General features: G+C 36.7%; 1 protein-coding gene across 7 annotated transcripts in view; it reads right to left on the bottom strand.

Annotated features, from left to right (window-relative positions):
• Window positions 1–25,320, bottom strand: part of RIF1 (replication timing regulatory factor 1) — a 72,273-nt gene that overhangs the window by 11,987 nt on the left and 34,966 nt on the right. For 6 of the 7 annotated variants that reach the window (XM_037027849.1, XM_037027850.1, XM_037027851.1 and 3 more), the window contains exons 21-30: window positions 17,561–17,660; window positions 13,737–14,001; window positions 12,673–12,715; window positions 11,538–11,740; window positions 10,877–10,976; window positions 6,929–7,048; window positions 5,802–5,953; window positions 5,351–5,431; window positions 5,220–5,277; window positions 1,637–4,867 (exon numbers count right to left, since the gene is read on the bottom strand). In XM_037027849.1, the coding sequence (XP_036883744.1) occupies window positions 1,637–4,867; window positions 5,220–5,277; window positions 5,351–5,431; window positions 5,802–5,953; window positions 6,929–7,048; window positions 10,877–10,976; window positions 11,538–11,740; window positions 12,673–12,715; window positions 13,737–14,001; window positions 17,561–17,660 (4,353 nt within the window). The remainder of the gene's footprint in view (window positions 1–1,636; window positions 4,868–5,219; window positions 5,278–5,350; window positions 5,432–5,801; window positions 5,954–6,928; window positions 7,049–10,876; window positions 10,977–11,537; window positions 11,741–12,672; window positions 12,716–13,736; window positions 14,002–17,560; window positions 17,661–25,320) is intronic. The other variant, XM_037027854.1, reaches the window with a different exon arrangement.

The raw sequence follows: 25,320 nt of genomic DNA, 5'->3' as shown, positions 1-25,320 counted from the left end.
CACCAAGGCACATCATAATTACATTAGCCAAGACCAAAATGAAGGAGAGAATCCTAGAAGCATCAAGGGATAAGGGGACAGTCACCTACAAAGGAGTACCCATCAGACTGTCAGCGGATTTCTCAAAAGAGACCTTACAGGCAAGAAGGGGCTGGAAAGAAGTATTCCAAGTCATGAAATCCAAAGACCTACAGCCAAGATTGCTTTATCCAGCAAAACTTTCATTTAGAATGGAAGGACAGATAAAGTGCTTCTCAGATAAGGTCAAGTTCAAGGAGTTCATCATTACCAAGCCCTTATTATATGAAATGCTAAAGGGACTTATATAAGAAAAAGAAGATGAAAAATATTAACAGTGAAAGGACAGCAAACACACAGCTATTAACAACCACACCTAAAACAAAAGCAAACCAAGAGGACAGCTAGATCAGGAGTGGAACCATAGAAATGAAGAACACATGGAGGGTTAGAAACAAGGGTGGGAGGGGGAGAAGGGGGGAGAAGGCACAGAAAATAGCATAGATGGTAGGTAGAAAATAGATAGGGGGGAGGGTGAGAATATTGGGGGAAATATAGAATCTAAAGAACTTGAGACACGTGGTTATAAACTAAGGGGGAGAGAATGGTGGGGGAGGGAGTGTGCGGGTGGAGGGGAATGAAGGGGGGAATAGAACATCTGTAATGGTATAATCAATAAAATATATTTTTTAAAAAAAAGACATTAACTGTCAGTGCACTGTATCTTCATAAACTTTTCAAGAACTACTCCTATGGCCTAAGTAATTAAAACATACGATACTTTAAAAAAATAGTAAAAGCTGCCAAACCAAACCAAAAGAAAAAAACAAAAAACTCAAAAGAAGCGATGTCTTTCCACAGACTCATCTCTGAATTCTTAGTATAAAATTTTTTGGTATATCCAGGAAATCTTCACAATATGCTTGCTAAGGCAAAATTGTCAGGATGAACAATTTCCTCTACTGTAAATAGTACAATCAATTTAAGATGGTGGTGTTCATAACTGCAGTACTAGCATCCTCCCATGACCACATCAAAAACCCAACTACGTGACAGAACCTCCTGAAATCTGGCTGAATGGAAACCCTACAACTAAGAATATAAAGCAGCCACACCAGGGCTGGTATTCATGGTTTAGTGAAGAAAAAAATAATTATAAATGAAATTACATCCAGAGCTTGATGAAGGCACAGCCTAAAATTTTTTTTTATTTAGACAAGGTCTGGAAAGAAGAGTTTATATAAACACCTGAATGTTGAAACAGCATAATCTTCTAGTACACACAAGAGCTAACTAAAAGCTGCTTTATCCGATTCTAAATCTACTTTTCTATATATTATAAAAACCACAAAGAAATCATGAGAAATTCTCACCAATTTTGAAAATGGTAAACAACGTTCATAGTTTATAAAGGTTTTTAGTGTCCAGGAATACCCGAGTACCTAAGGACTTCAGTCTCCTTTTCTGAACACTAGTCTTTCTACCTGCCCTTTTCCTTAGCCATCATGGTATATATTCAAAGCAAGTAGTCACAACAGTCTAATATTCTGTCAATTCACCAGGTATCACCACAGAGCCAAAATATTCTAATTAAACATAGGTCATTAATAACCCTTACCTTGTGAACAGGCGATGAGATCTCATCTTCTTGGGGTCTTTTTAGTCCTCTCTTTAAAATGCTGCTGGAGGGAGAAGCTGAAGGAGACCAGAAACAACGTGTCTGCATACTGCTAGGACTGTCAGTTGCTGACAAAAGGAAAGGATCAAATTCGCTTAATTTTTGAGGAGATGTATTATTGTCTTCTGTTATCAGTCCAGAGATCACTCTTTCAGATGGCAGCGATTGTGATGTTTCCTTCACTTTCTCTGAACTATGGTGAACGTCCAGTAAAATTTCACCATCATTTTCCACTTTCATTTGAGTGTCATCTAATTTTGTTTCTTCTGGTTTATTAAGTACAATGTTTGTTTCAGTGTTATTTGAATTAACCTTTCCTTCTTCAGTGATTGTCTCAAGGGTGTCAGGAACAAAATTGTTAATTTCTATATTCATTCTGTTTGTTTCCGCTTCTACAGGCTTTGATGCTTCTGTAGTCAAGTCCCCAGTCTCCATTTCACTAATATGGTCAGTTTCAGCATTCACCTCACCAATTGCTCTTTCTTCACAATTTTCCATTTCAGATGAGCCTGTATCAGGTTCACCATTTCCACCATCTAGTCCCCCAGCTGCTGTTTGTTCAGAAACGTCTATGTGAGCTCTTACTTTTACAGGCGTGGTATTATCAGGATGACCAATGGCTGAATTAAATTCCTCACTTACTGTTTCTTCAGCATTCAATACTTCAGCTACATCTACTTCAGATTCATCACTTCTTTTCCTCTTCTCCTCTGTTGCCTCTTCCTTAAAAACACCAGCGTTGGCATTTTGTTCAGAGAAGTTAACTTCCAATTTATTGTCACATTCATCCAATTCCACAGCTTGTGCTTCTTCTGGATTGAATTCTGCTTCTACTTTAAATGCATCTGTTTCAACATTAACAATATTCTCCGTACTTATGTCCTTTTTCAGGGTAGCCTCTGACTTTCCTTCTTTGGTCTCTGAAGTAGAACTTTCTAGTGAATTATCTTTGGAGTCACCTAAACATGGATCAACAGTTTTACATTTTTTACTGGATGGCTCTTGGCTTTCAATAGCTACTGATTTCTTAGAATCCGTATCACAAGCTTCTTCTTTATAACTTATTATTTCAGAAGGAAGAGAGTGCTGATTATTTTCTTTCAACTCAGTTTCAGGTACAATTAATGAATCATTAACAGTATCATTCTCCTCTTTGAGACCCAAATGAAAATTCACACTATGATGCTCATCTAAAAGTTTAACCTCAGAGTACATATCAGCTTTAGAAGTGTCTGACACAGTCAGAGGTGTTTGCATATCTATGTTTTTGGTTTCACTGACCTTTACATTGTAATTTTCTGTATTAGTTAACCCAAGAAGCGACTTTTCTTGAGGCTGTGATTTTTCTCCACAGCAATCACAACCTTTAGATCTTCTAACCCTCCTACTTCTCTTGTGTCGGCACTCAGGTGCTTGAAAACTTTTTTCAGAAGCCAAAGAAATGTCCGATGCCCCTATTTTTGAGCATTCTTCCACACTGTTATTTTCTGTGGAATCTTGCTTATGTAATCTCTTACTGGCATTTCTAGTCCTTAGATTTAATTCTGATACAGAAGAATTTGAAAAGGAAAGTTCTTCACATTTTTTCATTTCATTTTTTCCTTCATAAGTATTTGATAGATCACAAACTTGCAATAAATGTGAAGGTAGAACAGAATCTTGAAGAGCTACAGTATTATTTTCATCTTTTTCAGAAATCTGAGATTTTATGTCCACCTCAGAATTTGCTTTATAATCATGTGTCTGATTTTCAATTTTTACACATCCCTGTTTTTCTACTTTCTCTTCTTTATCTTCAATGTCAACATTGTCACTGTTTTTGTTTTTCCATTTTCCAGATCTCTTCTTCCTAGAACCTTCTTCCTTTGCCTCAGAACTATCAGATTCAGAGTTTTCGATGCTGGAAAGTAAACCCTGGGATGCTCTTCTTGTTTGATACCGTGTTCGTCCCCTCACTGGTTTCTCATAGGACTTATCTGTAATGTCCTGGGTAGTATCTCCCTCAGACTTAACATTTTCAAGGTCTGGTTTTCTTCTATTTTTGTCAATTTCAACATTAGTGCTAGTTTCCCCACAAGTCTTCTGATGTAAATTATCTTTCTCAGTTAAATTTTCCTGTACACTTTGTTCAGGAGTCACTTTTGGCTTAGGTAACACATCATCTTTTACATGTAATGGACTCTTCTGGGGAGTCTTTTCTTCTTCCTTACGTTTTTCCTTTTTTTGGTGATTATTTTCTTTATCTTGGCTATCAGTGGTAGCCTCTGATATATCTGAACGTCGCCTTAAAGATCGTCTAAGGGTTTTCTGATTTGGAGTTATCTGAACATGACTATCTTCATTTACCATTTGATCTGATGGTGGTATGGCTGGGGGTGTATTTTCTTTGGATTCCAAATTACTTCCTAAGGGTTTCTCCTCTACAGTACTGTTTTCTGATAAAGCATTTTCTATTGTTGGTTTAAGCATTGCATCTTCACATTCCACTGCAGGTTCAGAGAGATAAGCCTGATTATCTAACACACTTTCTGTTTGATTAAGCAAACCAGTTGTGTTATTTTCTAAAGTTACCATGTCTTCAATTGGTTCCTGAGTATTTTTCTCCTGATCAGATCTCATTAACAGCCTAGATCTTTTATTCCCTGTTTGTTCAGCTTTACTGGACCTTAGGCCTGTTCGCTTATTCCCATGCACTATTTTTTCAGAATCAGATCTTGAAAGAGCCACTTCTCTTTTCTTTGCTTTTAGTGGAATGTCTGTTTTAGTCATGCCTTCTTGGTTATTTTTCACTGTAACAGCTGATGACATATTATTCAAGGGGGACAGACTAAAAGGCCTGTTTTCTGAACCATCAAACTTCTCCAAAGTAATGAAGTTTTGCCTTCGACTTATAGGCTGTGGCAGTGTTCCAGAAATGGTAGCCTTAGAAACTGAGCTACTACTGGCACCAGAAGTGTTTTCTGCACTAGATGCACATTCAGTTGACATTTTCTTTGATGAAATTAAAGCCTTTTTCCTGGCATCATCATTATTGCTCAGTATTCCTAGACTGATTTCTTCAACAGAACCACACTCATTATTTGAAAGGGAAGTCTTTTCAAGATGTTCCTCCATACCACAGTTTTCAGTAACAGCTTGAGTAATGGCAATGTCACTCTTCATTTGTTCCTCCTGCACAGAAATGTACATATATATGAAGATTAACCTGCAAACAAGTCTGCCTTACTGGAAAAATTTTAGTGTGAAACCTAGTAATTTAAAATGCAATCATGCACTTCCAAAATTTTGTAAATATTCCGAAGGTGGTGGTAGATGCCCATTAATTTGCTTGTAACTGTAAACATTCAATAAAGCCGAATACATTTAAAAACCACCCCCATGCTCACCCAACCAATGACTATAACTCTGCTAACATCTGCTAGTGGGAATTAAGGTTTTAAACAGCAATTCTTAAGATGAGTATGAGATGCCATGATGGAAGAAGTTATTTGAAGAACCCTGAAATATGAAATGCCAAATATACCTTAAGTATTATTATCTTGGAATCTTCCTTTGATTTTTCAGGTAAACCAGGAATTTCCCTGAAATAAATATGAATTAGAATAGTTTAAAAAAATTTTAAAAAACAGTCACTTCAGTGGCTTCCATACTTACAGAGACTCTTCCTGACTATACTGAGAAAATAATGCATCTTGTGAAACATCCAAATTATTATACATGGCAGGAATATCACACCTGAAAAAGATTTTGTAAGTTCAAAACTTGCCATTCTTACAATTAAAAATTAAAACCACAATTCTATACCTAGTTCTCTTTCAAGAACAATATGAAATTAAGACTTAGATGCTTATTTTCCATGAAAAAATCTACATAACCTTCCGCTCCCACATTACCTCAATAAAGGAATTCAGTTTAGAAACATCAGGCACATTACTAAGAAGACTTTATACATAATGAAGTATAGTTATGTATAGTCTATCTTCTCAGCATTAAAATAGAGTATAGTAAACACAGTATCTTAGTTCTAAAGAATAAGTTATAGTCTGTGACATGAAATCCAAGTTCGATTACAAAATACCCAATTCAAGATAACAGCACTACAAACCTCTTTGTTTTGAGTACTTCCTTCTGATGTTCAGTTAGTATTCTTTCTTTTGCTTCTTTCCCTTCTGGAGGTATAAACACAAATTCAATAGACTTCTCTTCTTCCAAAGGCATTTCACTCTTCGTTTTGGGGGATGAAGATTCTAGTTTCAACTGCAAATATTAAAAAAGTAAATGTACATTTGAGTTGCCAAATTATTTTTCCAATAAATATCTCTTCCAAAACTTTGTAAGATTTTTGATAGTGAGAAGGAAGTTTCAAGTTTAAATCCATACTGTAATTCCTGATTAATAACAATTAGTGCACTATCCCTCCCTTTCACTGTCTCTAACACTCAGAAAATAAAAATTATCACACCACTTTAAAAAGCAGCCAATGTGTGCTTACCAATAGAGCATGGGCAAATGTTTTTCAGGCCAACACACAGAAATCAAGATGTCTGGCAGGAAAAGAGTGTATCTGTGGCTCTCAAGGTGAACCACGAACTAGTCAAGTTTCACTTGCCAAAATAATATGCCCTACATACTAGTAACATTGGTAGTATAATGTTATTTTTACAAAATTTCAGCACGATTATTGTTTTCATTCTACTTCACCATTGCCACAAGACTACATTGGAATTTTCTTTAAAAATAACTTTCACTTTGCCACGACCATGACCTCAAAATTCTAGAATATCCTTTATTAAGAGGTCATGGAAAAGAGAATTAGTGCCCAAAAATTGGTTAAATGGCAACTATCGAGATATTTAGTTTTAGATTCAAGGTTAAAACAGATTTCTTTCCTAGGCATTTTACTCCTAGTCAATAAGAGAAGTTCTAAAAATATTTTTCCTCTTATACTAACTATGTTATAGCTACTCCTATCTAGTTCAATTCCATCTCAAAGAGGCTGATACACAGTGGATGCTAAGTACTATGCAGACCTAACTGAACAAAGAAATCATTTCCCAAAGATTCTAGATTATCTTTCACTCCTAACATAGTCTTTCTGGACCAAATTCATATTCTCCTGCAATCTCATCTTTGCTTAGTCTTTAATAGCACTTTCTTCCCATTAGAAGTTGTATGTTTTCAAGCTATCACAGACTTTTAAAGTTCTATGAAATAAACTCTGGAAAAACATACGTTGACTGGTGATTTCATCTTTTCTTTTGTACCCTTTGGCTGTGTCAGAAAAGCATCTCTTTTTCCACTTGACTTTCTTTCCATGCCACTTATCTTCATACTTAATTGTGAATTTTCTGTCTGTGTGATGACCAAAAGCAAACAAACAACAACAAAAAGCCCACATTTTGTTAAGTATAACTGTTCTATTTTATTTCTCATTTTAATGTTTTAAAAACTCCTTTGTGATACTCATTTCAAATTTCTTTTGAAATTATTCAACCCTAGTAAAATCACGTCAAAAGAAGGCACTACTTCAGTAACAGCACAGAGGTTTGGTATCTCCACTATATACTACAGCTGTGTTTCAGCACATAATTTTTATGAATCCTGAAAATAAGATATACCATATAAATACTATAAAAATAAATCAAATTACTAGACTCAAATACTCCTCCTACTGGAAATAGTTCTAAAGAAAATTAAAGCTATAAAAGTTTAAACATTCAACAATAAAGCATACATGATAGTATTAACCATGATGTTCTTTCCAACAGACTATATGGGCTTCTCAGGCCCGGTTACAGTTAAGCAAGTCTCAGATCTTAGTAATTACTTTTGATTTTAGCCAAAAACCAAAACTAAATAGAGTACTCAGCTAGCTATACCACTCTTTTCTTTTACAGGTTCTAAACAAAAAACTAGACTACACTTATTGAAGAAAAAAATTGTCTATGGATGTTCTACCTCACATGGTACACTGTATCCATGCCTTCACTCCTTAATCTTCCTATAGTAATCAAGTGTCATTAGCCAAAGTAACTCTGGTCCAAACAGATAATAGCAAAAAGGTATTTTTCTGACAGAAGAAATGATTCAATGGAAAGAAATGAGAAAATAAAGGGTAGCTCTTGCTTAGATGTGGATAAGCTAACTATTACTCCTAGTTTATCTAAAGCAGTATTTAAGCATGTATTTTAATAATTACAGCCTTTGCAAAACAGTATCCATGAGATGGAGTAGTTCAAGAGATCATTAATGAGCAACCACCAGAGATTGTTTACACAGGAACCTATGGTGAAATTTACTGCCCTGAATTAACTGCAGTCTTTCAAGCCAGCCAACGGAGTTCATGGAAAAAATCCTATATTATAAAGCATCTATATTCTGGTTGTACTTGCTTACCACTTCAACCAGATATTCTATCCAGGTTTTTGTCCTTTTAAAAACTGCACTGAGGATTTTAATGGCAGGCTGTGACACATGCTCACAGAGGGAAATCATGATGCATACTGAAGGACTACCAGTCAAGATGGCAGTGTAGATAAACATGACTCGCCTTCTCATACAACCACATCAAAATTACAACTATAGAACAAGCATCATTCAGAACTGTGAGAGACTGAGGTGAAAGAAAGCCCTATAAACTACAAAATTAAAGAAGAAAACCACATTGATGGGCAAGAAGGACAGAGACACAGAATGTGCTGGTCCTGTACCCACGTGGGGCAGAGAAAAATCAAGATGGTTATCTCATGAATGAGGGGTCCCAGCCCCACATCAGGGTCCTTAGCCCAGGTTTCCAGTGCCAGGAAGGTAAGTATCCACAACTTCTGGCTATAAAAACCAGCAGGAATTGAGGCTGTATAAGGCAGAAACTGCTAGAATCCCAGACAGTTCCTCTTAAAGGGCCCAAGCACAGACTTACTTAAACCCACTCCTTCTGAGCTCCTGTGTCAGGGTAGCAGTTTCAAAGGCATCAGAAATATATAGGAAGGAAATGAATTGTCCAGCACCATGGCAAAACCTGGAGGGCAGCTGTCTCCCAGACAAAAGTGCTGGCAGAGGCCATTGTTCCTTTTCTGAGCCCTCTCCCAACAGAAACTCAGAACCAGCAGGGGAAACCTTATCTGAGACTCTATCAACCTGGCTCACACTGTTTGCCCCACCCTGATGATTACCTGAGGTTTCTGCCCCAACCAACTTTCAGGCCCACCCAAACTTTTCCCATACAAATGGCCTGTCTTGGCCCATGCTTCAAAATTTCCTAAATTCCCTCAAACAAGCAGCATGTGGCTTCAACAAGCCCCCTACCTCCCCTGGCTGAGTTACTGCAGGCCCAGCACTACTAGCAGCTGAGCTTGATACACAGCTTGGCCTCTTCTAGACAACTCCAAGCCCAGCACAAGTAGCTGCTATATGCAGACTGATTTCTAGCTTATACTGTGTGATCCTAGACAGAACACAAGAAATGGCTGACCTTGGACATGCCAGGAGCAATCAAGGCTCAACTAGGGTGTATACAGCCTACACAGTGGGGGCACCTTGACTATCCAGCTTAGGTAACAATGGGAGGCTGTGCCACTGGACCCTACTGGACACCTACTACAACAGGCCACTCTATCAAGTCTGGAGACATAGCAGGTCTACCTAATACATGGAAACAACACAGGGAGGCTGCAAAATTAAGACAAAAAAACATGGTCCAAATGAAGGAACAGAACAAAATTCCAAAAGAAGAACTAAATAAAATGGAGATGAGCAACCTACAAGACATCAAGTTTAAAACACTGGTTACAAAGATGCTCAAGGAACTTAGTGAGGACCTAAACAGTATGAAAGAGATCCAGTCAGAAACAATATATTAATTGACATAAAGAGCAATTTACAGGGAATCATGCCCTGGTTGGTGTGCCTCAGTGGATTGGGTACCAGCCTGTGAACCAGAAGGTTCCCAGTCAGGGCACATGTCTGGGTTGTGGGCCAGGTCCATGTTTGGAGACATACAAGAGGCAACCAACAGCTGTTTCTATTGCTCATCGATGTTTCTCTCCCTCTCTTTCTTCCTTCCTCCCTCCCTCCCCTTCTTTAGAAATAAATATAATCTTAAGAAAAATACAAGAGTTTTCAAGGAATCAACAACAGAGTAGCTAAAGCTGAGAATCAAATCAGTAATTTGGAACATAAGGAAGCAAAAATCAGCCAGAACAATTGCAGTGGTAAGAAAAAAAAATTTTTTTTAATGAGGATAATGTAAGGATACTTTAGGACAACTTCAAACAACATACCACATTCACATCACTGGGGTGCTAGAAGAAGAAAAAGAGCAAGAAATTGGAAACGTATTTGAAAAAAATGAAAGGAAACTTCTCTAACTTGGTGAAGAAAATAGATATGTAAGTCCAGGAAGTACAGAGTCCCAAACAAGATGAACCCAAAGAGGTCCACACCAAGTCACATCATAACTAAAATGCCAAAGGTTAAATACAAAGAGAATCCTAAACACAACAAGAGAAAAGCAGTTTGTTACCTACAAGAAAGCTCCCATATGACCGTCAGCTGGTTTCTCAAAAGAAACTTCAAAAAGGACTGGCAAGAAATATTCAAAGTGATGAAAAGCAAGCACCTACAACCTAGATTACTCTACCAGCAAAGCTATCATTTAGGACAGATAAAGAGCTTCCCAGACAAGAAAAAGCTAAAACAGTTCATTACCACCAAACCCGTATTATATGAAATACTAAAGGGTTTTATTTAAGAAGATCAAAAATGTGAACAATAAAATGGCAATACATATCTATCGAAACAAAATAAACAAGTAAAACAAAAACAGAATTATAAATAGAGAGAGAGTTTTGATGGTTGCCAGATGGGAGGGGGACCAGTGGATGGGTGGAAAAGGTGAAGTGATTAGTAAGCACAAATTGGCAGTTACAGAGTAGTCATGGGATGTGAAGTACAGAACAGGGAATGGAGTAGCCAAAGAGCACACAGGTATGACTCAGGGACATAGACAACAGTCGGGGGAGTATGGGGACTTGGTAACGGGGTACAAAGGAGGAAAAACTAGAACAAATGTAGTAGCACAAACAATAAAATGTAATTTAAAGAGTTACTTGAACCCCAATAAACTAACCAATCATTCAAAAATAAAATAAATAAGTAAACAAACAAACCATCCAAACTTACTGCATCTGAATATGGTCCACTGGATTCCTCCAAAATGTCAATGTTTTCCAAACCAGGCAACAGAAGCAAAATTTTTTGTTTGGCTTCTCTTAGAACTGGTCTTTAAAAAAAAACACATAAATATATACACCTTGAGTCAAGCAGTACAGCTGAGTATTGATTATGTTAACAAGAACACTTTAATTATAACTTTAAAGTGGCAAATTACATCCAGCTTAAAGACTATTCCTTACTCTACATATACAAAACTGGGAGAAATTACTGGCAGTATTTAATTTTTTTGCTAAAATACTCTGGTTTCCAAATTTTCTCTTAAAAAAAACTTCTCAAATTTTCCAGATTTTTGTTGTGGAAAATTTCAAACAAATGTAGACTATTACATTAGGTACCCATGTGCACAGATTTAATAGTCATCAATTTCTTGCCCTTTGTGTGTCTTCTATTAAGGTAGTTTCAAGGTTTCTGTGTTCCTAGAACCAACAGGTTATGACTCTAAAAACCAAACAGCCAAATAATGTTTAATAATTACCATGTACTCCACATAACAGTATTTTGACTAAGGAATCTCCTGCAGTAATTCCTCATAAAAAAGTTATGTTTAAACCCCAAAATTACAATCACAATACAGTAACTAAATAAAAGATTTCTGTGGTTAGCATACTTTAACTCTTCAGGGTAAGTCAACATTGTCACTTTCGCAAATGTGGCATTCCAGAACTGAGCACTCTGTTTTCGAATCTGTTTATTCTTGTGCAAAAACATTATGCATAATAATGGGGAGAGCTGTTCAAGAAGTTCACTGTCATAAGTCCCAGTGTAGCTGAAGTGTAGACAAGTAATCATTTCTCCTAGGAGCTTTTCTAACTAGGAAAAAGAAAAAGTTTATTAGGGCAACACTTGGAAATGTTACTTTTAAAGCAGAAAAACAAAACCCCTGTCTGTAAAGCATACTAAACTTAAAAACTCAGAGAACATGTGACTATTTCAATTTTTAAAATTCAAATGGGTTTTAAAAAACTCCCATCCATCGCCTTAAATATACGTACTCATTATACCCTGATAAATTATCATTTAGGTTTACTTTGATTAATATCATAACCTTATTTCAAACTTGTTTTCCATTAACAGAAGTTAGGTTTTCATATCAATAGATTAATAATGCATAGTTACAACTATAAAACACTGAAACCAATTACCTACATATAAAGAGATGAGATAGGAATAGATGAGTTATATACGAATGTAAAGCAACATTATTAAATCCTTCTTTAAAAAAACTATCCTTTGAAAAAGTAAAGACTTTGTTGTGAACCATACTAAGAAAAAGTGGTTGAGAGGCTATATCGCTCAGTGCTTCTCAAACTATGGGCCTTGCACCAGTAGCATCAGTATCACCTGGGAATTTGTAACACAAATTCTCAGGCACCAAGAAACTCCGAGGCTAAAGCCTAGAATTTGTGTTTTAACAAGACTCCCATGTAATTCTGGAGCAGGTGCAAATTTGAAGGCCACTGGGATAAAGCATATGGACTTTAGAACTGGGAAAGAAGTCCAGAGAGCCTGAATTAATTCTGGCAGGTCCAGGTTCTGCATTTTCAAACTCTATGAAGTAGCATATACAAAACAAACTATCCTTTGATTATTTCTATGTCATGTTATTAAATGTGCGTTACAGTTGAAGGGTAATAACAATCCCTTTTAAAATAAGCAGGATTATATTTAAGGAAGACAATTATTTAAACCCTAACACTTTTCTAACCATGAAAGCAAGTCTGTGGATAATTGTTGATTTTTACCTTATTGTTCATACAACTATACACTTTAGGAACTTCACCAAGCCTGTGAAGAAAACATACAATACCATTTATATTATTTAAGGTTAAACCTAAAAGTATCAAAATGCAGCCATAAAAATGAGACATGCCTGTATAGTGATATAAAAAGGTGCCCCAACACTTTAGAGAAACGTCGAACTGCCAAACATTAAGTATGATACCGACCTATCTCTAAAAAACGCACAGAAAAACATCTGGAATAAACCTCAAAGTATTAATACTAATACCAGTTACTTGTTTTCTGTACCTTAAAAAAAAGTGTAAATTGTTTCTGATGAAGCTTAAGAACTGTAAGATTCCCCAAAAGCTAATAGATTTGAGGTTCTATTTTATACTTTGTAATTTCTTAAAACTTTCTCTGAGTTTAAAGGCATTACTTGTTTTAATTAAATGTAAATTAATACAAAATTCGGGAGGTAATCCAGAAACTTAAATGTGATACCTCTTTGAACCAATTTTACTTGTACAACCTAGTTCTGCAGAAATATTGGCAAATGTTTTATGTACAAATATGTTTAACTGCAATATTGTTAGTTAAGCATGCAAAGGCTAGAAAAAAACATGTATGTCCACCAACAGATACATGGGTAAGTTTCATAAAACCCTATGCAGGAGACATTAAAAAGAATGAAATTCTTAGGTATATGGTGCAGGCAAGATGTATAAAAATATACTGAGTACACACCTATACTTAACTGCAAACAGTATGTCAAATATGCCTTCGGATCCATCATACATTTAATAGGTATGCTTGTTTGTATTAAAAAATCTAAAAAGCTATGTACTAAATTGAAAAGGGGGTTGGATTAGCATGTAAAATAAGAGTGCTACTAATTCCTACCTTATATCTATATATGATTTCTACTATCTTTTTAACAAAAGAATGGTTTAACATATTATCCTCTCCACAAAACCACAAATATTTACTTCCTGTAACAAAGTTCATAGGGAAACAACAAGTTTGCTACTTAGATCTAAATGATATATATATACTTCAAAGCCATGAACAATGCCAAAATACTTACTTTGAGTTTTTGTAAAATAATGCCAGAGGTCTTGTTAAAGTTGCAAACATTTTTCGAATCATGGAAGGCAAAGAAATATGTCCGAGTATAGTGGAAAGAATGCTGGTGATTGAGTTGCCAACAGCGAGGAGAATATCAGAATGTACTTCCTTGAGGCTCAGAGTGTGAAAAGAATAGATGACTCTCACAATAAGTTTAATTAAAGAAGCCAATTTCCCCAGAGGCTCCTTCTTCTTTTTGGACCAATCTGAAGGTCTCTTCAGTGCTAAGATAAAATTGAATTTATTAAAACTGAAGCACTTTGGAAAGTGTCACTGTCCCTCTTTACACTGAACATTTAAATGACAGATACACCTAATATAGTCACTTCTGTAGTAATACCCACAAATCTTTAAATTATATACATACCATTAATGGATAAGTATCACTACAACACTACTTTTAAAACAAAATTAGAGATAAAAGGAAACTGGGCAGATTATAGTTTTATTATAGTTTTAATAAGATTTAATAAATCTTATTAAAACTATAATAAGATTTCTGAAGAAAATGAATCTTTTTTTCCTAAGAAATTACAAAATCCATTTCAAATTTTAATTTATAGTCTCAGAATTTCCTCAACTAATTTTTAAGAAAGCATTAAATTATATGATAGGTCCCAAAGTTAAATTTGAAGACTTATCTTAAAAACTGAGCCCTGGCTGGTGTAGCTCAGTGGATTGTGCGCAGGCCTGCGAACCACACGATCGCGGTTCGATTCCCAGTCAGGGCACATGCCTGGGTTGCAGGCCAGTGCCCAGTTCCTGGCAGGGGATGCACGAGAGGCAGCCATACATTGATATTTGTCTCTCTCTCTCTCCTTCCCTTCCCCCTCTAAGATAAATAAATAAAATCTTTTTAAAAAAACTGAGAAAAACTTTCCTTAGAAACTATTGCTTCCTGGCTTACCTATAAATATACCCTGAATCCAGCAATTAACATTGAACAAGTTAGAGATCCAAATTCTCAAAAGAATAAAACAAAACAAACAAACAAACAAAAGGCCTAGATTTAAAGAAAAAATGTTATCTTAAAAGCACCATCCGGCCCTGGCTGGCGTAGCTCAGTGGATTGAGTGCGGGCCTGCGAACCAGACGATCGCCGTTCGATTCCCAGTCAGGGAACATGCCTGGGTTGCAAACCGGTTCCTTGCAGGCTAACTACCAGCAGGGGATGCACAAAAAGGCAACCATACATTGATGTTTCTCTCCCTCTCTCCTTCCCCTCTAAAAATAAATAAATAAATAAAATCTTTAAAAATAAAAAATTAAAAAAAACCCACCATCCAACTTTCTTTCATACCCTTCTGAGACTACATCTTTCTTAACATACCTAACTACAGGGGATAAATCCACATTTGCCTTGTGAAGAAAATTATACCCATTTCAAAATTACCTTTGTTTTCCCTCAAAGAATCCATTTTTTTAAGGTAAGATATGTCAGAGTTTCAGGAGAAAACTAATTCAGTGCTTATTAATTAAAATATCATGAAAAACAAGTGCTGCTATTAAAAGGAAGTCAAGCAATATTCCTCCCTAAAAACTGCCTCCCAGACATAAATATAAATTAGAAAGGCTACCCCAAAATTCTTGGACAGATACTGAGCCTGGGAAGAAAGCCCATGAGTCAGGAGACTGGTTACATACAAGAAACTCATGAAACGGTAAATATATTGAGGGAGATGGGGGCCAAGATTCTCACTATCAAAGAAGGTAGGTAAATGCAAAAAAGGGTAAGGCTCAAATAAATCACTCGATACTAGATGGTAACTGAAAGTTTATCAAGAGAAACGGGTAATAACTATGTAGTTCACAAACACACCTATTTCTTCCACTTCTGTCCACTGAGAGGGCCCAGAAGCAGTGAATTTTAGTAGCAATGAACAGACCTTGGAGTTTCTAAATGTCATTCTCAGCGAAAACAAACCATGTCCCTTGTAAATATAAACTCTCACTTTGGGAAATAACATAGCGTTTCAAGCAGAGTATCAATGAATGATAAACTGATGGCTTTAAGTTTGCTGAGGAACAGGATATTTACATATCTTAAAGTATCTGCCACAAACATTTATTTACTAATTTATTTTACAGTGAAGAACCTGGCAGATGTCATCTTAACCAAATAGCAAGTATTAACATTAACAATAATGGGACAAATTGGCATTGTGTGCCCGCCATACTGCACTGGAAAAAACCTGCAGCATTACACTTCAGTAGTATCCCTGTGAAGAAATGAATGAAAACTGAATCTAGTCTTAAGGAAATATTGACAAGCCCAGACTGAGGGATATTCAAAAAGTAAATAGCCTATGCTCTTCACTTTTGAAAGTCATCAAAGACAAGACTCACTAACTGTTCCACATTGAGGACTTGCCTAGAACTACTTTGAAATAGTCGGGGGGGGGGGGGGAAAAATGACTAAAATGTATATATGGGGATAATAGTAAGAAATGTGCAATCAACTGTTAACTAGGGAGTCTACAGAATGTAAGGTGCCAGTATAATTCTTGTAATTTTTCTATAAAACAAATTCATAAGTTATCAAAACCGCCAAGTGATCCTGATACATATCCATGAATATTCTGTTTCAACTACTTCTAATTTCCCCACCTCTCCTCTGCAGACAGATTATTTAGAGATTACCTCCAGTTCCCGTATTTAAATAGCAAGAATACCTCTTCTAAGTGAAAGACAAATTTGTAATTGTGGATTTGATTCTAACTTTTCAGAATTAACAAAATAGGTTAAAACTGTGTCCACATGGGGATTACCATCATGGCCTTATTAAGCTTAAATGGCTTACAAAATAATGTCATATATGTCTTATAAACCTTTTTATAGTTATGGTATTTAGAAATAACTGTATTTTTGTAACATACTGAAGTAATCAGCCCAAGAGTAGTGCTGAGGCAAAAAATTTAAGTATCTATAACCTACTTCTGTGGCACTCATGTTGAGATGGTCTGACTTTTAATAAACTTTAGACACTTAACCTGTTTCTCTGTATTACCACTTAGTAAAAACTGAAACATCCAAACAACCCCACAAAACTCTAAAAACATTCTATGTTCTAGAAATATTCACATTAATTCATCAGTAGTGATCTTATTTTAAAAAAGTATGTTCCTAATCTTTATTCAAGAAAAGCAGTACCTTTACATACTACTGGAAGGTTATTTTCTATATAGTATACACATACGGAGTGGTGGAAACATTTAATTTCAGAGAATCAATTACATTAAAAAGCAGCTCAGTCAGTATTTATTACAACATAAGTTACAATTAACCACAGTATGTAGTTTTAAAAAGCACACCACTTACTATGTCAATTGTCCAATTTTAACTAAAAAACTAAATTTTTAGAATCAAAAGTTTTCCACAAATCATACTAATTAACCACTGCATGCTTTTCTACTCAATTTAGTAGTAACTCAATAATTACTTCAAATCAAGCTACCACATAAAAACATTTTTAACAAACATTAAAGTTTTCTGCCCAGAATATCCCTTTTATGCAATGAAGTAAAATCACTTGTATTATTAGGTAATATCTAAACAGTATAGTATTTACATTTCTAAATGAAAAAAGAATAAATACATTTTGTGTGTATGTGAAAGAAGATAATGAGTGCACCTTTCAGCTCCTAGCATAGTAACTGACATGGTTATAAATGTCAAAAGCAAATAAATGAGGCGAGAAAAAACTATGAGGATTTGCTGTAACAGTTCAGGCAGCCATGTTTACAAAATATTTGGTGAACAGATAAAGGTAAAGAAAATACTTACATTTAACTCTGGACTGAATTTTAATATCATACGGTGAGAAGTCGATGCAATCAACCATTACCGTAATAATATGAATGGTTCTATCCAAAAATAATAAATTCTAAGGAAGAATATTTGAAAGTATTGCATTAGAATCTTTCAGTTATTGGCACAGTTTTCAAAAATAGTAAGCATCACCAAAAATATATTTAAAAACTTTTCCTTCCACATATAAGATTTAGTAACATACAAAACATGGCTTCTACCACACAGCCTACCTTAAGATTATCACTACGAATATTTCCGAGTTAATTGTTGTATGCCAAGTACTATACTTTTGTTTCTCAACATCTAGAGAAAATAATTTAGCTTTAAGATGCCCATAAAACTGAGTCATGCAAACCAACAAATTGAGAACGGAAGAGCTAGGTTCATTATTAGACGCTTTATCAAATTCCTTTCAAAAACTGTCTTCACTGAACCCAGGAAAAAACAAAAAAAAATTCAAAAGGTTTTTAAGCTTCTGCATACCCCTTCCACACACCCTTTCCTCCTCCATTAATTCAAATGAATTAAAAATAAACCCATAAACGTAGCTCAGTGGATTGAGCGCGGGCCTGCGAACCAGACGGTCGCGGTTCGATTCCCAGTCAGGGCACATTCCTGGGTTGCAGGCCGGTTCCTTGCAGGCTAACTACCAGCAGGGAACGCACAAAAGGCAACCATACATTGATGTTTCTGTCCCTCTCTCCTTCCCCTCTAAAGATAAATAAATAAATAAAATCTTTAAAAATAAAAAATAAAATAAATAAACCCATAAAAAGATCAGAGAATTTTGTGAAAATTTATTTAAAGACAGGTCAAGTGGGGATGTAGGGGCAGGTTTCTGAGGAAGGCTAAAAACAGAAGGAAATCCCAGCACTACAAGTCAAAGAACATCTCAAAAATAGCTTTCTTAGGAGAACCTAAATAATGAAGGACATATTGAGGGTTCTGTGAAAAAAAATCTGATGGTTAATAAAAACACAAATGGTTGCCCTGGACAGGTGACTCAGTTGGCTGGAGCATCATGCTGAATAACTGAAAACTTGGGAGGTCAACCCCCAGTCAGGGTATATATCTAAGTTACTAGTTTTTTAAAAAAGATCTTTATATTCATTTATTTTTAGAGAGGGGAAGGGAGAAAGAAAGAGATATCAATATGTAGCCAACTATTGAGTGCCCCTATTTATTTTTAGAGAGGGGAAGGAAGAAAGAGAGAAACATCAATAAGTGGCCAACTACTGAGTGCCCCTCACTTGGGACCTGGCCTGCAACCCAGCCATATACCCTGACTGGGAATTGAACAGGGGACCCTTTGGTTTCCAGGCTGGTGCTCAACCCACTGAGCCACACCAGCCGGGGATATGTTGAGGGTTTGATCCGCCATCAGGACATGGGACAGGAGACAACCAACTGATCAATGATTCTCTCTCATATCGATGTTTCTTTCTCTCCCTTTCTCTATTTGTAAAATCAATAAATATATCCTCAGGTGAAGATTTAAGAAAACAAACAAACAAAAAAACCCACAAAAAACAAAACAACACCGTTAATTAAGAAACTACAGAAATTAAAAATCTATAGAACAGTTTATTCTTTCTTTAATTCTCTATTACCTTACCCTAGTCCACTCCACTGGAATAATTCACATGTCTGCTTTCAAAGACAGCCACCCCCACTCCCTGGGAACTTCCACCAAGATGGAGGCGTCGGTGGAAACACTGTGCCTTCTCCCACAATCAAGTGTGAATACAACAAAGGTATAGTAAACAAAGACCCAGGCAAAGAACAGAAAATTGAGTGATACGGATGTCCGACAACAAGGAACCATTCTACCAGGACCGGTAAGAGGGGCGGAGCCAGCAGCGGAGCAGGGTCGGGCAGGAAGGATCCCCCAATTTCAGGCAGCCAGTGAGGGCACAAGGCGGCAAGGCTGACCATGGTCACACATTTGCGCGTAGTGAGATGGACCACACAGGAGCAGCAGAGGGGGACTGCCATTGCTTCCCTTTGACCCTGCCCCCACATAGAGCATCACAACCCAGCAACTGAGTTGCCCCGCCCTGGTGAACACCTAGGGCTCCGCTCCTCATATGTAACAGGTGCAAACAGTCCAAAACATGGCTCAAAAAGAAGTCAAAGCCCCAGAGTTGATAATTCTAAGCAACAAAGAAATAGCCAACCTCTCAGATGCACAGTTCAAAACACTGGTGATCAGGATGCTCACAGAACTGGTTGATTTTAGTCACAAATTAGAGGAACATATGAAGGCTAAACTAACTGAAATGAAGGGAAATGCATAGGAAACCAATAGTGATGGAAAGGAAACGGGGACTCAAATCAATGGAATGAACCAGAAGGAAGAATGAAACATCCAACCAGAAAGAAATGAAGAAACGAGAATTCAAAAAAATGAAGAGGGGCTTAGGAACCTCCAGGACATCTTTAAACGTTCCAACATCCGAACTATAGGGGTACCAGAAGGGGGAAAGAAACAGCCACGAGTGGAAAACATATTTGAACAAATAATAAAGGAGAACTTCCCCAGTCTGGCAAAGGAAATGGACTTCCGGGAAATCCAGGAAGCTCAGAGAGTCCCAAACAAGTCGGACCCGAGAAGGAACACACCAAGGCACATCATAATTACATTAGCCAAGACTAAAATGAAGGAGAGAATCCTAGAAGCAGCAAGGGATAAGGGGACAGTCACCTACAAAGGAGTACCCATCAGACTGTCAGCGGATTTCTCAAAAGAGACCTTCCAGGCAAGAAGGGGCTGGAAAGAAGTATTCCAAGTCATGAAATCCAAAGACCTCCATCCAAGATTGCTCTATCCAGCAAAACTTTCATTTAGAATGGAAAGGCAGATAAAGTGCTTCTCAGATAAGGTCAAGTTCAAGAAGTTCATCATCACTAAGCCCTTATCATATGAAATGTTAAAGGGAATTATCTAAGAAAAAGAAGATGAAAAATATGAACAGTGAAAGGACAGCAAACTCACAGTTATTATCAACCACATCTAAAACAAAAGCAAACCAAGAGGGCAGCTAGATCAGGAGCAGAACCATAGAAATGAAGAACACATGGAGGGTTAGCAAGAGGGGAGTGGGAGGAGGAGAAGGGGGGAGAAGGTACAGAAAATAAGTAGCATAGACGGTAGGTAGAAAATAGATGGGGGGAGGGCAAGAATAGTAGGGGAAATATAGAATCTAAAGAATTTGAGACATGTGGTCATAAACTAAAGGGAGGGGATGGTGGGGGAGGGGTGTGCAGGGTGGAGGGGAATGAAGGGGGAAATAGAACAACTGTAATGGTATAATCAATAAAATATATTTTTTAAAAAAGACAGCCCCCCTCCCCACAATGGTTACTAAGGGACAGGAAGAAGAAGGCAGTGCCCAACTACCCTGTAAAACCATGTGGAATGTCAGTCCAGATGACAACTTACATGCTCGTATAAAAAAGGTGCTTCCTTCTTGTGTACAATGACAAGGTAAAAGATGCCTGTAGCTATAATTTGCTATCAAAGCCAGAAAACAGAGGCTCTCTCTTGGATTAGAAAACACTGCAACCACTATTATTCAATATTAATATTCCTACTGACAAATATGCAAAATCATGACAAACAGTATCGTAAGAAATGCAAAACACCAATAGAACCAACCATGAAGAAAAGAGCTAATAAGAAAAAGTGGAAACTAATATTCCCCAAAGTCAGAGGGAATCCTACCTACTTAAAAACAGTAAATGTGAAAACAAAAACTTCATCAAGTATCTCAACATTTTAACTGCAAAGGAAGGAACACAGACATATCAAGCTCCCAGAAAGCAGCACCAAAAGCAAAACAGAAACACATGTAGAAAAAGAAAAGGGATACAAGACAAACCCCAAAAGGTCTAAAAACCATCTAAAATGGTACTCAAAAAAAAAAGGACAGACGAGCACCAGTTAAGCAAGTCAACGTTCCTGAGAGGACAACACAGCTCTTAAGATAGAAAGGGTCAAGAGACCCAAGATGGCAGATGAGTAAGTGGAAGCTACACTAACCTCTTCCCAGGATGAATTTGTAATTACAACCAAACTGTATAGCAACCATCCAGAATAACCAAGTGAACACTAGCTAGAGAGAAGCTTTATAACCATAGACAGTTGGAAGAAACCACCTCACCACAAGATGACTGGTAGAGACATGAAAGATTGGGCTAGGCTCCCATGGGCACCACATGAAGATGAAAGGGGATGCTTTCACATCTGGGAGATTCCCCTGAGAAGTGTGGCGTCTAACCTCAAAGCTAGACTCCCCAGGCTACAACACCAGAGACAGAAATAAACCTAGCTAACATTGAGCTATGAAAAGCAGTGGGGTTTCTGCCTGCCAAGGAGAGATGGCTGGAGATTCAGAGAGCCTCTTGAAGGGCCAATACACAAAATTTTGTTTACAGCCACTACCCTTAGACACAGGAAGGGCAGGGTGGATTAGACAAACATGAGGAGACTCTGAGGATGGTGGCTCTGGGGAGAGAACTGAAGGAACAGTCACCAGGGTTCCTATCCTGGAGGAGCCATCTCTTGCAGGCAGAGCACTCCCCTCCGAGTGATTCAACCACAGGGAAAAGCAATAGCTCTGCCTGTAGGAATTACTCTGTCTTACCCTGTGGAGCTTAAGCTGGGCTACTGAGTACAGCTTGATTAGTTTAGTGACTGATTGGTTTAATTGGTGATTAGTTCAACAGCTAAGGCAGAACACACAAAGCTGTAGCTAAAATGGGAAGAAAAAGAAACAGACCCCAAATGAAAAAACAACAGAATCCTATGGAAGAAGAGTTAGATGATGTGAAGGCAAGCAATTTATCAGATTTAGAGTAATGATTATAAGGATATGCAAAAGCATGAAAAAAAAACACACAAAACCACAGAAACTATAAAAAAAGGCCAGTCAGAAATAAATAATACAGTATCTGAAATAAATAATACACTAGAAGGGATAAACAGTAGTTTAGATGAAGCAGAGGATCGCATCAGTGATTTAGAAGACAAAGTAGAAAAAAACATCCAGGCAGAGAAGCCAAATGAAACAAGAAGAAAAAAAGGAGGAGAGCTTAAGAAACATGTGGGATATCATGAAGCATATGAATATACTAGGGAGAGGAGAAAATACCCAAGGGATACAGAAGCTATTTGAAGAAATAACGACCAGAAAGTTTTCTAATATGGTGAAGGAAAGACACACAAGCCCAGGAAGCTGAGCGACGAGTTCTAAACAAGTTGGACCCAAAAAGGCCTCCCCTGACATACATCATAATTAAAATGACAAGGCTTAAAGACACACACAGAATCTTACAAGCCGTAGGAGAAAAGCAGAGAGTTACTACAAGGAAGCACTGAGTAGAATGCCATCTGGTTACTCAAGAGAGACATTTCAGGCCAAAAGGGAGTAGTGTGAAATATTCAAGGTGATGAAAACCAAGGAACTACAACCAATGCTTCTTTACCTAGCAAGGTATGTTTTAAAATCAAAGGAGAAATAAGGAGGTTCCTAGTCAAGAAAAAGCTAAAGTAGTTTGGTGTTAGGTTAACACCAAACAAGTACTGCAACAAATGTTAAAGCAGAGGTGGCCAACCTTTCGGCCTCTCTGGGTCACACTGAAAGAAGAGGAGCTGTCTTGAGCCACACATTAAATACACAAACACTAGCAAAAACTGATGAGCATAAAAAAGGTCTGTGTATAATTTCTGTGATATCTGCCACCACAGATAAGCAAAAAAGTCTCGACATAATAACTCTAGCTATGCAGCTGCCTTTATGACAATCTTTCAATGTCCTCAAGCAGGTCCCAAGTTTGTAATCACTAATATAGAAAATGTACATAACTAATAAAACTTAGTATAAAGCTAAGTAATGATTTAAGCTAATTTACAATTTAGTGTTGGGCCACATTCATACCCATCCGCGTCCACATGCAGCCCACAAGACTTGGGATGGACACTCCTGTGTTAATGGCTTGCTTTAAGAACAAAATGAGAAAGAAAAAAATCAGAGGAAAACAGTGTAACAATAAAATGGCACTACATTCATATCTATCAGTAATCACTTTAAAGGTAAATGGCTTAAATGCTCTAACCAAAAGACAGGGTAGCTGAATAGCTAAGGAAACAAGACCCATGTTTATGCTGCCTCCAAGACACAAGATCAAAAGATATAGACTAAAAGTAAAAGGATAGAAAAAGATATTTCATGCAAGTGGAAAAGAATAAAAAGCTGGGGTATAGTACTTATAGACAATAAAATAGACATTAAAATGATTTAAGAGTCAAAGAAGGATACTATATAGTGATAAAGGACACAATCCAACAAGATGATTAAAGTCTAATAAACATTTACATACCCAACATAGGAACACCTAGATATATAAAGCAAATTTTGATGGACATAAAAGGGGAGATCAACAAAACTACAGTCATAGCTGAGGACTTTTAATACCCCACTGACTTCAATGGATATATCTCCCAGGGTGAAAGTCAACAAAGACAGTGGCCCTAGAAAACACACTACACCAAATGCTATCTAATAGATATCTTTAGAGGATTTCACCCCAAAGCAACAGAACACACACAGTTTTTAAGTGCACGTGGAACATTTTCTAGGACAGACAACACGTTAGGACACAGAACAAATTTCAATAAATTTACAAAGATTGAAATCATATCAAGCATCTTCTGACTACAAACAATGTTAGGAGATTAGAAATCAATCACAAGAACACTGAAAAACATGCAAGGACATGGAAGCTAAATAACATGTTATTAAAGAATGGACCAACAACAAGATCAAGAAAGAAACCAGGGAAGATACCTTGTAACAAATAAAAAAAACAACAGGATCCAAATCTGTGGGACACTGGGAAAGCAATCCTAAGAGGGAAATTCATAGCATTACAGTCCTACCTCAAAAAAAAAACAAGAAAAAGCTCAAATAAACCATCTAATTTCACACTTGGAAGGAACTTGAAAAACAACAAACAAAGCCCAAAGTGAGCAGCAGTGAAGGAAATAAAAGATCAGAAACAAATAAAAGCCTAAAAAGGTAATATCATAAATAAATAAATAAATGATAAAATAAAATAAAAATTAAATGAATCCAAGAGCTGGTTCTTTGAAAAGATAAAGATTGACAAACCTTTAAACTAGACTCCTCAAGAAAAAAAAGAGAAAGAATCCAAATAAATAAAATCAGAAATGAAAGAGGAAGAATAACAACCAACACCAAAGAAAGAAAAAGGACTGTAAGAAAATATTATGAACAATTACATGCCAACAAACTAGACAGCCTGGACGAAACGAAATCAGAGAATCTGAATAAACAGATTTCATACACTAAGACAAACAGAAGCAGAAATCATAAATTCCCAACAAACAAAAGCCTGGGGCCAGATGGCTTCACAGGGGAAATTTAACAAACATTAAGAGAGGAACTAACACCCCTGCTTCTCAAACAGTTTCATAAAATTCCAGAGGAAGGAAGGCTCTCAAGCTCACTTTATGAGGCCAGCATTATCCTAATTCCAAAACTAAACAAAACAAAGAAAGAAAATTTATAGGCCAATATCCTTGATGAACATAGAGCTAAAATCCTCAACAAAGTATCAGCAAACCAAAAACACCAGTGTATCAAAAAGATCATAAACCATGATCAAGTGGGATTTATTCCAGGAATGCAAGGTTGGTACAACCTTCACAA

The sequence above is a fragment of the Sturnira hondurensis genome, unplaced genomic scaffold (assembly GCF_014824575.4).
Source record: "Sturnira hondurensis isolate 20B ecotype Veracruz unplaced genomic scaffold, ASM1482457v3 Scaffold0019428, whole genome shotgun sequence".
Classification (NCBI taxonomy): domain Eukaryota; kingdom Metazoa; phylum Chordata; class Mammalia; order Chiroptera; family Phyllostomidae; genus Sturnira; species Sturnira hondurensis.
This window is presented reverse-complemented; position numbering and strand designations above follow the sequence as displayed.